Below are 14,287 nucleotides of genomic sequence, written 5' to 3' on the forward strand. Positions count from 1 at the left end.
TTGTACAAAATATTTTTTTAAAAAAAGGGGGCACTGAAAAGATAGTCACATTGGCACTTGGTCCCCTGCTTCCTGAACAAATTGGCAAGAGGGTTGTGCCCCCTAATTGGGGCAAAGGGGGGCGGTTTTTTTTTTTAAAGCATAATACACATATTAGAAGGGCAGGCAGGCAAATGCTACACTGCTAGAGAGAGCTCTGCCTTCTCTGCATCCATGAAATCTTCTGCATTCATGGCTACTAGTTCCTCCTCCATGTTCACAATTACAACCAGTTGCTGGAAATCATGGTAGTGGGAAGAACAGAAGCTCTTCCTGACAGTAAGAGCTGTTCGGCAGTGGAATTTGCTACCAAGGAGTGTGGTGGAGTCTCCTTCTTTGGAGGTCTTTAAGCAGAGGCTTGACAGGCATATGTCAAGAATGCTTTGATGGTGTTTCCTGCTTGGCAGGGGGGCTGGACTGGATGGCCCTTGTGGTCTCTTCCAACTCTGATTCTATGACTCCTGTGTTCAGATGCTGCTTCCCAGTTTTCCACAGGCTTATGGCCACTGTGAGAACTTTCACAATAACTCCTCAGGGTATAAAAACAAAGCACCTGGTGGCAGGCTAAAGGTGGTGGAAACCATCATGGTGGTATGCAAGCTGGACCTGCAAAGGCTGGCTATTTCATAGACCAAAGCAGAGGAGAATTACATGCAATTCTCAATGGCAAGGAGGACAGAGGAGTGTCTCTCCCAGCAGACAATTTTTATACAGGCAGCTTTACTAAAATTCTTGCCATGTTTTAGTACTTGACATATAAGTATATGCTTCTCACTGCCACCCTTTAGGAGCAAGTTTCCTCCTCCGATGGTCTGAAGGGTGTTGAAGAGGGACCTGGGTGCACCCCTGGATCCAGCTAAATTGGGTAAAATCTGGACCATTGACCACAGTCTCTCATAACAAGAGTTTTCCTAGACTCCTGGATTCATAGCCCAGTTAGACTGGCCTATACACACTGGGCTGAGCAGCCACTTGATGTTGGAAGGCTGCCCTGAAAAAGGTACTTACCGGCACCTATTGTGGGAATGTGGTCTAGTTTGTCCCAAGAAACCAAAGTGTTGAGAGACACTTGTTCTATATTAGGCAGGAGGTTGATAAAAGATCCCAAATCATGTCTGCAAAAGTAATGAAGATTAAAATAATCCTAGGTTTTCTCAAAGACAAACTTGGATGGGTGTTTTTTTCAGGGTGGGGGAAGCCTATGCAAAATCATGCACATTCAGGAGGATCTATTTTCTTTGTTGTTGTTTAGTCGTGTCCAACTCTTCGTCACCCCATGGACCAGAGCACGCCAGGCACTCCTGTCTTCCACTGCCTCCCGCAGTTTGGTCAAACTCGTGCTGGTAGCTTCAAGAACACTGTCCAACCACCTCGTCCTCTGCCGTCCCCTTCTCCTTGTGCCCTCAATCTTTCCCAAGTACAGTACATTTTCATTGTACTGTATTTTAACTCCTTGGTAAAAAACAAAGCACCTGTATGTGTGCGTTTTCTCCCCGTCCTTTGGGGAGAGGGAAGGGAGATTCGGGGAAAGGGGGAGAGAAGTAACCAGAGATGATGCCTAACATTCTAAACAAGCCCATGGGCTGGTAAGGGTTGGCAGCCCTTATTCCAGAAGCATGTTGGCAAAAGCCTGTGTCAAAAATTAATCTGAGCATCCTCATTCCACACATCAGACAACAGTTAATTGTAGGTGGCCAACATGAACTTTTGCAGAAATCAAAACATAATTCTGCTCTGCAATCTCAGGACTATCACTCAGGGTCTCCCACTACTTCCTATTCCTCTTACATTTGACCTTAAAGATCACCGCTCTCTGAAGAAGAGCAACAGGCTAAGTTTCCATCCTTTGTGAACTAAGCAGCTCTTCTGAGAGTGTTCTGAGACAGTGGCCAGATCAGTCAATAAGTCAGAGTAGGGAAAAAGATATAATTTACACCTGAGAAGATTGCAGCACAGCTTCTTACCTGGCTTCCTGTGTTTCATTCAAGTGGGTAATATGCAGAACCAAACTGAGTTTACACTCTGGTATTACAATAACCATAGGGGAAAAAAAGGAGAAAAAGAACACCCAACTGTGTTAGATTGCCATGCAAGTCAATAAACATGAGTGTATAAAACGCTCTGACCAAGGTTACTTTTATTTTTATTTTATTATTAATGATTGATTTGGTCATGCCCCTCACGGGTGACAAAAAAACATTCCCTAATCTAACTAAAACCCTTGGTTGTTTTAGAAACATGATTTCCCCACCCCCACTTTACTTGTTGTATCTGGTTGCCTGCTCTAGAATGGAGTTCAGAGAGTAAAGATCACAAACTGAGGCGCAAGGGCACAAAAGAGGCACCTTTCTCTGTTTTACTGTCGTTTACAATGGCAGCAAGGTTCCCATTACAAGATGTTGGGCCACTGGGTCTAGATACAAGGTTTTTTGCTTCATTTTCTTTAAAAAATATTGCCACAAAGTTAACCACTATGGGGCTAAGCAATTCTTTTTTCCTGCTCACCCCCCCCCCCCCGCTATAAAACTAATGGAAGCAGGTGAAATCACTTTGGAGAGGGGAGGGGGGGTCACCTTTTTTGTTTTCATAGTTGGAAAAACAAAATCATGTTATCGATCAAAGCACTATGGACATTGGTTTTTGCATCCTTAGAATAGATAAAGAGAGCTATAAAAGCATCTTTGGAGCAGTTTCACCAAACAGTGATGGTTCGTTTTGGGTTGTTTCTTGAGGGGAAAACTCCACACTGACCCATATTCTTTCTCCAGAACTATTGCTACAAGGGATGAGTAATTAAGTCACAACAATCTTCCTAGCCTTGTTACTGGGAACAAACCTATTTCTATCTATGCCTTGGAACAGCATGGTGTGGGGAGAGAAGACACGACCAATATAAGAATAGCTGAAACAAATGATTTTTGCAATTTACTTAACAGGCCTCATCTGATTGGGGGCAGGCATTGGCTGCATCCTCATTACACCAAGCTCAATTTAACCAAGCTGCTAACTTTCATGGCACACAGAGGCACAAATGAAATCTAACAGGTTTGGAAGTTTGTGTTCCAGAAGCAAGGTTGGTTCCCCACCACCACCTACTGGGCCACCTGCTTTCTGCCCCCTGCAGAGACTGTAGATATCTGGGTGTCTGGAAAGAGAATTGTTTCATCCCTGGATACAAAGGTTTCTGTCACGAAGAGGGTAGTATTGGTGAACTACCAAACTTGGGTCATTTGCTACCTTGTCACCCTATTTGGTAAAACTACTTTGTACATAAAGCACTTTCCTCAGACTGGGCGAAGAAGTCTCCTGCAGAGGCAGGAGGTCTATCAAAGCAAAGGAAAATTGACAGTTACACTGATCCAGCCACTGCAATAATGTTTATGCGTCTATGTCATTTCATGCAAGTGATATCCATCCTTCAGCGCTGTCTTGCAGCTCAAGAAGCAGTGACTACTAATTACACTACTTAAAAAAAAAACAGAAGAAAGAATGCTCAGAGCTATAAAATGAGGTGAAGGTTTATTGAAATCCAGTCACTTGTAAAACCAGCCAACTGCTTTTGCTTTGATCTCACCCCACCAACTAGATGAAAGCCCACACCTATTTCCTACCTACGGCTAGCAAAGCTGAAGACCTCCAGAGAGATCTCTGTTCATGACTCAAGCTTCCTTCACAGTGTCTTTTGAATCCAGTACCACTTCTATTCTTATTGCGACAGACTGAAGCCACTTCACACACCTTTTTTAGGTGTACATATAAAAACGACTTTTTGAATACACCTAAGATATAAAAAGGACAAATGTGATAAATACATGGGTCGTGTGGGTAGACATGCCAGAGAACAGGGAAACAGTCGTGTTCTCTTCTATGTATACAAGTGGGGGGAAACATTTGTTTGCTGCTACATAATTACAAGAAGCAGCACTGAGGCAGGGGAAGTGAAAGGTCGCTTAGGCTGCCGTCCATAAAACCAATTAAGGTGGATGTACGTAGATTTAACGTTTAATCCCATTGACTTCAAGCGGGAATCTCAGAGCTAAAAGACACTCACCAGCAACTGAGTCCATCAAGCAATTACCCGCCTAATTCCCGAGATTGCTGCCTTTGGAAACGTGAGTAAAACAAGTCACATTCCACACATTTCAAATTTTAATACAAAGAACTGTGAAAGTCAGCCATTTGTTTCAAAAGTCAGTCAAGGACTGTCTACCATTGTTATAAAGACATTTGAGGTAGGGGAAGGGAAAAGAGGGGAATAAATCAAGCTTGATTTGAAGCCACGGTCTATATGGCCAAGCTTCCACAGGTTACAAAGATGCACATTATGTGGGCAGCTGGAGAAATCTGTAACACTCTCTATGCATAGACACTGTACACAGCATTCACTGACATGATTAAGTTGTAGCGTTTTATCACCACCTCCTTAAATTACTAATGCACCAGAATAAAATTCCTTTGGAGTTTTTAACCACCTGAACAACTTCTATCATCTTCCACAATGGTAGTGCACAGCTTTCAGACAAATGCACACTTTTTTTGGTGGGGGGGGGGGGAGAAAGTTGGAATTGGCTATTTGACTCCTGGCTCCACAAAATGAGGCCAAAATGGGAGAGGAGAAAGAGAGGAGGGTCAAACTGAAGGTTGATGACAGCATCCCCAAATAAGATGGGACACAGAGGGGTGGGATGGGCAAGAAGAACCTGAAAATATGCAGGGTATATATTTTTGCACACACTTTTACACACATCTAGCTATAGTACATGTAAAAATATATGCTATACATACACCCACCCTCACCGAGGTGCTTTTTAAAGACACCCTCTGAATGCGTGCATGTGTGAATGGGTACGTGTGTGTGTGTGTTTGTACGAGTTAAATATACAGATCCTACTAAGTGTATATGTGCATATGTACACATACATACAGGTGGGCAGGCAAACTGCCAAGTCTCCATCAGCTACCTCCTCTTTGATTTTCTGTACAAAAGCCATTGTCCTCCACTGGAGAATATTACACGCCCCTTTGATACAAGTCCCTCTCCCCACACCCTTGTGTAGCAGCTGCTTTCTTATACACAGATCTTTGCACACACAAAAAAATACACATAAAAATGGCAGGGAGGGGGGATTGCAGGAAAGAGAACAGAAGTGTGTGTGTGTGGGGGGGGTAACCTATGAATCCATGCTGTATTTCTGACCGAGCACCCTGTGCGGGAAATCTTTCTGTTGCAGCACCATTCAAGGGAGTGTGCACAGGCCACAACAACTATCTTATTGCACTTGTTTTGCTTCCAGGCTGTGTTAACATCCCACTCCATTTACACCCCACAGATCTCACCCTCGCTTTACATAATTAAACCAAAGCCCCACTGCCACCCACCCCACCCTGGGCCACCTATTCCCAACCCACCTCTAAGGGAAAACAATACATAATAAAATCAAAAGGCTGCTCGCTAGCAGAGTGCAACAACAGCACACACTGAACAGGGTGTTTTCTTCTGGAGCTCTGTGGAAGAGTTTACTTCTAACACAGTAAACGACACCATGCAGAAAAAGGATGACAAAGAAAGGGAAGCTAAGAACTATAGAACAGGAGAAAAACTAGGAGCAGGAGTAGAACGAGAGCAGAGAGGGGGGGGGGAAGAAAGACTTTGTGGAGGGGAAGACAGAAAGAATACAGTGAGGAGAAAAAAGCGCAGCATGGCAAGTGCCCAAGGCTTTGTTTCAATTTTTGTCCATTTCATGTAAACAAGCTAATAATTCTCCTTAGATAGAACAAGTAAAAAGGTTGCAGTTCCAAGTCTGAAGGGCTGTGTTTCCAAGAGTCTGTTCCACCACACCACAGCCAGTGTGAAACAGGGTGGGGGAGAGAGAAAAACCCAAACCACAGAACCAGGAAGGGATTCTCCTTCAAAATTTTCATTACTTAAAGCTGGAGAGGGGGAAAAAAGAAGAAGAGAGAGACAGACAGAGAGATAGCCAAATTGGGAGCCCTTTGTACGATTGGCTCTGTGTCTCTAGACCAAATAAATCGCACTAAATTTAGTGAACCTTATTTTTCCTTTTTAATGGCATGAAAAAGAGTGTGTTTTCTTCCTCTTCCCCTTGCTCAAAGACGGGTCTGTGCCTCGGGAACGTAGATTTCAATGCTGTCCGCGCTCTCGGTGGCAGAGTTCTGCCGGACTGAGGCAGCGCGCTTGGCTGCCATGAGGCGCTTGCGGGCTTCCTGGCGCTGTTTATCCACCAAGTCAGAGGCCTTGTCCCGGTTCAGCTGGGATTTAGGTTTGGCTGGCTTCTTTGGCACAGGAGGGGGCGGCTTCTTCTCTTCCTTCAGGGAAAAAAGAACAGCAAAACGTTAAAAGGAACTGTAGGCAGATCTGTTCTCTTCCTCAACAGTTTTGTCTGCAATCAAAGTTTTGCACCAAAAATTTAGGCTGTTATTCAGCACATAGGCTTTGGTTTATTTTTGTTTTTAACAAATGCAGGTAAGTAATGTGAACCCATTCAGTATTGGTATTAGAACCACCGAAATTCACAAAGCAAGGTTCCCTTGACTCACAACTGTGAGAAAATACATTTGGGGCTTAAACAGACTATTTGCAGTAAAGTAGCATCAATTTACATCATTCAGTAGTGCTACAATTATGCCTTGTGCACCCTATAGGAGCACAGATCAGAACTGAGATGGGAAACATGGGGAGGGAGATTTGGACAGGAGGATCTGACTTTTAATCTAGCATTTTTACACCAATTTTCTTATACCATTTCAGAATGGTGTAAACACTTTCTATTTTTTCCCCTTGTCAGGTCTAAAACTGCAGTTGGACTCCTGCAGTCTGTGCTTTTAACAGTAAACAGGGAATATATCAAAACTTTCTACAACCACCTCTAAATTTTGCAAGATGCCTGAGGACCCCAATATATGCAACATTATTATTATTTGTATTTGGTCTCATTTTTGTAAACTGCCTTGGAAGCATGTGCAGTGTGTGTGTGTGTGTGTGTGTGTGTGTGTGTTTTGAAAATCAAATAATAAATAAAACAAAAACTGATCAGGCACATTTACTGGAAGCAAATCCCATTGGTTAGAGCAGCAGGTTTAACTTCCAAGAAAACTCTTAGGATTATACTGTAAGTTAAGCTACCTAGCACAGACTAGAGACATTACATTGCCAAGCCACTTTTCTTTTCTTTTCAAATGCTCCACCTGAACTTGTGCTGCCAAGCATGGTTTCTTTATAATGCTCCATGCTCACCTTCTTCTCCGGTGGCTCCGTTAACTGCCAGCCATTAGCCTTTAGGTGGTACAGCTCATCAAATTTCATGCTGATGTCTTCGATGGACAATTGTAAGAGATCCCAAAAACCAGCAAGGTCTTGTGCTGTGGGCCTGGGGTTGGAATTGGGGTTCTGACAGAAAGAGAATGTGAATGAAAAACCACAGCGTTGCAACTTCTACTGTACACTTAACACAGCAATTTAGAGTTAATGTTGAAGATGAGACCTGAAGGTCATTTTTAAGTTCACATAGAAACATCTGAATCTCCTGGCTGAATCTCTTGGCTGCATTCAGGCCCGAAACTTATCTTCTCTCTCCCCCCGCCCCTCCGCTGCACTGCAACATTGGAAACTCTTAATTGCATACTGCAGATCCGTATGCTTTTCAAGTACAATTTAACATAATTTGTTTCCCCTGGTTTACTTAGTCAAATCTGTGGCTGCCTCAATCACAGCAATGTCCTCACATATCCTCTTTGATCTACATTACCATATGGTTTTAAGTTTTTAAAAAAAATCCCATTCAACACTATGGTTGTATATGGATTGGTACTGCGGAAGAGACAACTCATCCAGGGGTCTCTCTGGGATGGGAACATGGCTGAGTTAAAAAAACTGCACTGAGGTACTTGGCAGAAGAGAACTGTAGCACACTGCCACATTTTTTACTTCCTAGGCAAAAGCCTAATAAGTGACCAAATACTCCTCCCGCTTAGACACAGTTTATAGCAATTACAGAGATTTCCACACTCACCAAGTTTTGGTCACAGAGGCCACGGAATTGCTGGAACTTCTGTGACATTAGTAATTGTGCACTGCCCACTGCACTGAGGACTTTGCCTAAGACTGAATTAGAAAGGTATATTTTAGAAGATGAAGTGCTTTGAAAAACAGAACATATAAGGATATTTGAGGTGAGAGTGGCTCCCTTTGTCCTTCAGATTTATCTTCCTTTCCCTTCAGTAACCAAAGTGTTGTTCATTCAGAACCATTAATGACAAGCCATTAGGAATGACTCATGGCTCCTTTGTGAGGGCATGTTTTGTTAGCCCTTGTTCTACTGCCAACAGCAATACCCTGTACAGCAGCCACCATCAGGAATGGCAGACAGCCATACTGCTGCCAGTTTCTTTGTTTGTAATACAGTGCTAGTGAAGTCTAGCAGCGATAGCGAGAAGCCTTATTTAATATTCTCCCAAAGGCCCCTCCATAGCATTTGAGGGCACAACATCATCAAAGATCTCTGAGCGCAACTTACCCTCATCACAGATTTGTGAGCGACAGCTTTCTATTTGCTGGCCTATCTCCACCCAACACTGACTTCATTTAAGTTTTACCAGGTTCTGGTTGTTGTTTTTTTAAGTCACACTATGAAAACGTGGAGTTTTTGAATACATCCCTGATGTGTTCCAAAAAAATGACGCTGAAGTCCTCTGTCTACCCACTCTGCAGCCACATTTAAAGGTCTCAAGAGACCACTCTTATTCAGGCTCCATTTACACTTTAATTTCCCTCAGAATAGGGAATGGAGTGACATAGCTAAACGTGATCTCAAGGAAAATTAGATAGCAGATTTTCTCCAAAGTATCACTGAAAACAACAAACACAACACACCTGAAGAAAGTACGGATTGTTGCCACTGTCTCTACAATATTGAAGAAAAAAAGAATTTGAACAGGGCTCTCCACTTCCTTTCTCTACAAGATCCCCACCAAAAAAATACGAATTGTTCCTTTCAATAAGTTGCTATTTGGCCCAGCCTCACACTCATTCATGAACTGTGCCAGGAAAAAGATTTCACCATTTCAGACTGAAATCTCGTTTACCACCAGAGTCGGTTTATTATCAACACCAACCTTCTTCAGAGAGATTATTCTCTTTGGTCTCTTGGTCCATCTGACGACACCATCCTTCTAACCTTTCAGTCTCCGCCTGCAGCAGCTTCTGAAACCAATACCCGTCCCTTCGGCAAGCTCCTGGCTGTGTTGGTTCTGATGGAGTGTTGGTGGATGTTTCAAGCCAGGGGTCCGGAGGAGGAAGAGAGGAAGGCTCTAGGGCTGGGTCATTGCTATCTCCATAGGAGAGGTTTCTCTTGATCTGGGAGGGCATGGCTGTTTGCCTCGTACTGGCATCAAGGCTGTTGGAGTTGTTGCATGGGGGGCAATCAGCAAGGCTTCTCTCAGGTGATTTACAGGTAGAGTTGTTCGGTTCTTGTGAATCAGAATCTGTATCCTGCTTGGTGGACATGTTGTGAGAGTGGCTGTTGCTACAAAGAGAAGAAGGGAAAGAGAGAGAATCAGAGGAAGCAGCCCTTGGGAAGGGCGGATTCGATACTTGGCACACAGACACAACAATCGGCATCTGTTCGGGGCACCTGCAGCTGAATTGCGTTTCCTTGCCCCATTCCTCTCTGCACACAGACACACACGCACACATGCAGACAGACAAAATTATAAGGTTGCCTGCTCACTGCAATAGGCCATCCAAACAAAAAGACTGGCACACATCTATAATTACATTTTCAGTTCTATTTTTATTTTATTTTTTTATTTCAGGTTTCCAATGATTCACCTACATTACTAAGCCAACACGTTACTACTGAGAGAGGTTCTGCAACCCATCGATGCTCAGTGATTTGAGGCAGGAAAAAAGAAAGAGGGAACTAAACTATAAAATGGGAAACTGCAGCTGGACGAGGTTTTTTTTCAAAAAAGCCTGCGTCTTCCACTTACCGCCACTCGTCCTCTACCTGTACCCCGATGGACTGGAATTTGGTGGCTGATGGAGGGGGCTCCTCTTTTGCCACTGGCTGAAGGCAGTCAACCTTATTAACAAAAAGATACAAACAAAAAAAACAAAAACACAAAAACTTGCTGCTAGAATTCACATTTGAAGGAAGGAGGCATGCATGCACGCAAACACACACACATGCACTGGTCATGCAGACACCACACATCAAAAGGCAGCACATTTTCTTTTCTTCCTTTTTAGCCGTGGAGATGGGGAGAGGGAGGGGGAGGGAAACGAGGCTGCTGGCACCATAAACCAGGCCAATGCCATCCTATCTAAAGCTAATTTCAAGGCTGTTGCCATTCGTAGTAGATTTTTGTTTAGTCAGGGATTTTTAACTGAATAGCTTATGCATTGTTACAGTATGTGAAATTTTAAACTGCTTTTATGTTTACCTTTGGAATATAAAATTCTTATACTTTCTTGGTGAGATGATCCTAGAGGGAACTTTGGAAGCACTGGGATTGGGCGAAACAGAACTCTGAATAGGAATATTGGCTTTATTACACAGTTATTTGTTTATTCATACCCTGGCTTCTTCCCTGATGGGACTCAAGGCAGTTTATGGATAAAAACAAGAACCACTAATGTTCTTGTATAGACACCAGGTGAACTTGCTATTAGGAAGAAGGCACAAAGATGCCATATTTATCCTATCCTGCTGCATATTATTTAGACTGTTTTAAGTGGCCGGAGTATAAGTTGGTATAAAGGAAAGGTTTTAATATTTTCATATTATACTTACAGTTGCTCTTAAAAGGACATTTTAAAGATGGCATTTCTCTGTAATTCTCCCATCTATTCACCAAGTATTTGGGAATAGGATGGGAAAAAACAAACAACCCAGAGGAAACCCAAGTTATTGCTTGCATAAGGAAGAATCAGGGTCAAGGTAGTACTCAGAACTGATGTAGACCTCAGCAATGCAACAATTTATAGCTCCCTTTAAAGACTTTTGGTGAAGGCAAAGTGACTGCATCAAACTCCCAGCAGGCAAAGCAATGCAAATAAAGTGTGAACAAGATAGTATAGCACAGACTGGTGTTGTGCCTTGTAGGCGGAGCTAACTTCCTAGCTTCAAAGACGCCAGCAGCTTTAGCCAATATGGATTTGCATAACCGTTGGCTAGCTAAACCCAACACAGTTTTCCTTTAGTGCTTATATTTGTGCCAGTGCACTTGTAGGAGCACAATACTGTATTCCCATGTGTACTGTAATAGGCAGAGGGTGGGACAGAGAGGAAAGGACAGTTGGTACAGCATGTCTCAGAGGGATGTGACTGATGCAGGATAGAGGAAGTACACAGTTTCAAGCTTCCAATGTGAAATGTGAGGAAAAGGTGTGGGTAACTAATAATAATGGTGGAGTGTTTTATAGAGTGTGGGAAAGAATCAGCTTTGCTAGCACCCTGTTTTAAAGAGCTATGCAAGTGCTTCTGCAGTTGTGATTCAGCAATTGTACTATTACCTAAGCTATTTAAATTATTCTTTAAAAAGCAAAATACTGTAAGTGTTAACATAAAATGGAGTGGGGACATAGGACAGTTCTATTATGTCACAGGCATTATCCAATGGGTGCCTGTGATACCAGTATCTTCACAACCAACATCTCAGTATCCTCACAACAGAAGCACTAACTTGTCTTTCTGCTGCTAGATTTGGTGAGATTTCATCGATTTGTGGAGTTGGAAGGGCCCCTGTGGATCATCTAGCCCAACCCTCTGCAGTGCAGCAATATGCACCTGTCCCGTACAGGGACTGAACCTGTGTTTTCATTCACTGTTGTTTCATGCTTGTGTTTTAATATTTGCTTTTTAAATTTTAATACTATTGTTAACCTGCTTTTGAAGGCTCCTTTTAGGTGGATGAAGCAGGGTACAAATTATCTCATAAATAAACAAGCCTGGAGGTAATGTGCCTGGATCCTTTGCAACAAGTGAACAACTGTATGCTTTCTCTGCTTTAAGAAGCATCTACTCTATGGAAAACAATATTTTAAAAAGAAGAATACTCTTTCCTCCTGTAATGAGACATGCACAAACTGTGTTTTCAGCCTCTGATTATAACGTTTCCATTTACCCCGAACATTTCTAGCATGTCGCTGGCCACTTTGTAATTCTGCCAGATCTGTTTTATTTGTATTTTTTTTGCTGTGTAAGATTTCATATTTGTATCTTGTTGTACACTGCTATAGTTTTTTTAATGAAGCAGTTGATAAATATGCTGAATAAATAAGTAAGTTGGGTAACCTAGAAATACTCATATTTCAAAGACCAACACACAAAAGATTTTGTGCAGTAAGGAACATGTATTTGTTGTATCTGTTCCTGCTAACAACAATTGGATTTGCACTCATGTACTTTCTTACTTGGGTGAGCACAAGTCTTTGGATCAGCATGGGAAGCAACTGCAAAGCTTCCAGTAAGGAAGGAACACATAGCTGTTCTGGAAATCTAACAGCAGAAGGCAGAACATTACTTATTTTTTAAATGTTCCCCAAAGTAGCTTTCTTTTCTGGATCATGTACAGCAATGCATGCATTCCTGACTATATTTTAACAATGCCATTAGATTCCCTGTGAATTAACAGGAAATCCAGGAACCAAAGAATCATTATTTGACAGAAAGTCAATGAACATGTATGTTTAAGTATGCCACTTCCACAATATTTGAACTTGCATGTGTTTTTGCAGAATTCTGCAGTGTGAACATCTGCCATGTAAAAGTCGAAATCTTACTAACAGCCAAGGTTTACTACACTGTGTGTGGCATACAGGAACTTGATTCTTCTTAATAAGCTAAACTTCTCTTGATTTAGAACTGAGTCGATTCAATTGCACAATGCACGTCTTAGGATAGGGCTGAACCCTGTGATTCTTTAGTATGTCTGCCCTGTAAACACCTCTCTCTTATGGGCTTCAACAAGTGGACTTGTGGTGCTATCAATACGTGGGGGTTATCAAAGAAGAATTTTCCTATAGGCCTGTTCACTATATATGCCTTAATTAATTTCTTCTCAAGTGCCCCTGGACTTTTTATAAAGTCAAAGTTCAGCAGAGGCACACCAAGCGGGCACAGATGCCAGAGCAGTGAAACAAGTATGCACATGTAAAAATGGTTACATTAAGAACATCTTCTAATGCTAATGAGAACAAACAATTCCATACTTGTATTCCTATAGATGACAGCTTCCTTTTGGGGATATTCTCCACCTTTGGCTCCTCACTTGTCAGGGTCCCCTTGTCGCTCTTCAAGGTTGCATTTTTCTGGGGTAACTCAGGAGGCTCCCTGGCTGGAGGCACAATGCTTCCTCTTGTCACGCTGGGTGGTCTGGTGCTGTCTAAGCTATCCGAGGAATTGCTCAGTCCCGACTGGCTGTTGACCTCGCTCTTGTGGTCCTGGTTGTCCAGGTAGTTGTCTTGTGCCGATTCGGTGCTGCTCTGCACGGTGACAGAGATGAACGGCTTTGAGGTGGTCCGAGGTGGGACTGGTGGCGGTGTCTTTTTATAGCCCACTAGGCATGCCGAACCTGCGACAGCGGCAGCGAGAAAGTGTGGAGGGAGAGAAGGGAAGCAGAAGATGGAAGAGAAAGCAGCAAAAACCCAGTGAGTTGAGAGGAAAGGCAAATTGGTAACAATGTTCAGAGAAGCTAACAAGCATAGATGCAGAATAGGCCAGTCTATGCACGGAGCAGCCCAAAGCACATTAATAGCCAGCACTACTCTGCTGTGAAATTCAAGAGGGACACCATAACACAGACTGGAAGATAATGAAAAAAGTGAGGAAGAACCCTCCAAAGAGCTATAAAGCAAGCCACACTTGAAAGGGGCTACACAGTAGTGGGGTGGAAGCCTGCAATTTTGCTTTATATATAAGGTCCTGATAAAACCACCTCTTGGTGTTTGAACCCATCAGTGGAAAGTTTCAGTATCTTGACCAACCTGGTACTTGGACCTAGAAAATGAGAAATGCCACAGAAAGATGCTGTGAGACACCAGCCATGCTCACTTTTGTTGAAAAACAATATTTTTGAGAAATAAAGCTCCAGGCTTACTAATAGCCACTCATATTCTGGAGCTAGAACGACGGGGCATTCCACAACTTTCTTGATGTGGAACCTAAACTTAATATAATAAACTCGCTATATAATTTCAGTAAACAACAAAGCATTTGGTAGCAGCTTA

The 14,287-nt window shown here is 42.7% G+C and overlaps 1 protein-coding gene across 3 annotated transcripts in view; it reads right to left on the reverse strand.

Annotated features, from left to right (window-relative positions):
- Positions 1–92: 92 nt before the first annotated feature.
- The window catches only part of DLGAP4 (DLG associated protein 4), a 108,187-nt gene continuing 93,992 nt past the window's right edge, over positions 93–14,287 (reverse strand). For 2 of the 3 annotated variants that reach the window (XM_035124315.2, XM_035124323.2), the window contains 6 exons: positions 13,271–13,632; positions 10,048–10,139; positions 9,172–9,581; positions 8,070–8,161; positions 7,295–7,447; positions 93–6,366 (listed from right to left, as the gene is read on the reverse strand). In XM_035124315.2, the coding sequence (XP_034980206.2) occupies positions 6,148–6,366; positions 7,295–7,447; positions 8,070–8,161; positions 9,172–9,581; positions 10,048–10,139; positions 13,271–13,632 (1,328 nt within the window). In that variant the 3' untranslated portion in view covers positions 93–6,147. Of the gene's footprint in view, positions 6,367–7,294; positions 7,448–8,069; positions 8,162–9,171; positions 9,582–10,047; positions 10,140–13,270; positions 13,633–14,287 lie in introns of those variants that run through there. The other variant, XM_035124326.2, reaches the window with a different exon arrangement.

This window comes from Zootoca vivipara, chromosome 7 (assembly GCF_963506605.1).
Source record: "Zootoca vivipara chromosome 7, rZooViv1.1, whole genome shotgun sequence".
Classification (NCBI taxonomy): Eukaryota; Metazoa; Chordata; class Lepidosauria; order Squamata; family Lacertidae; genus Zootoca; species Zootoca vivipara.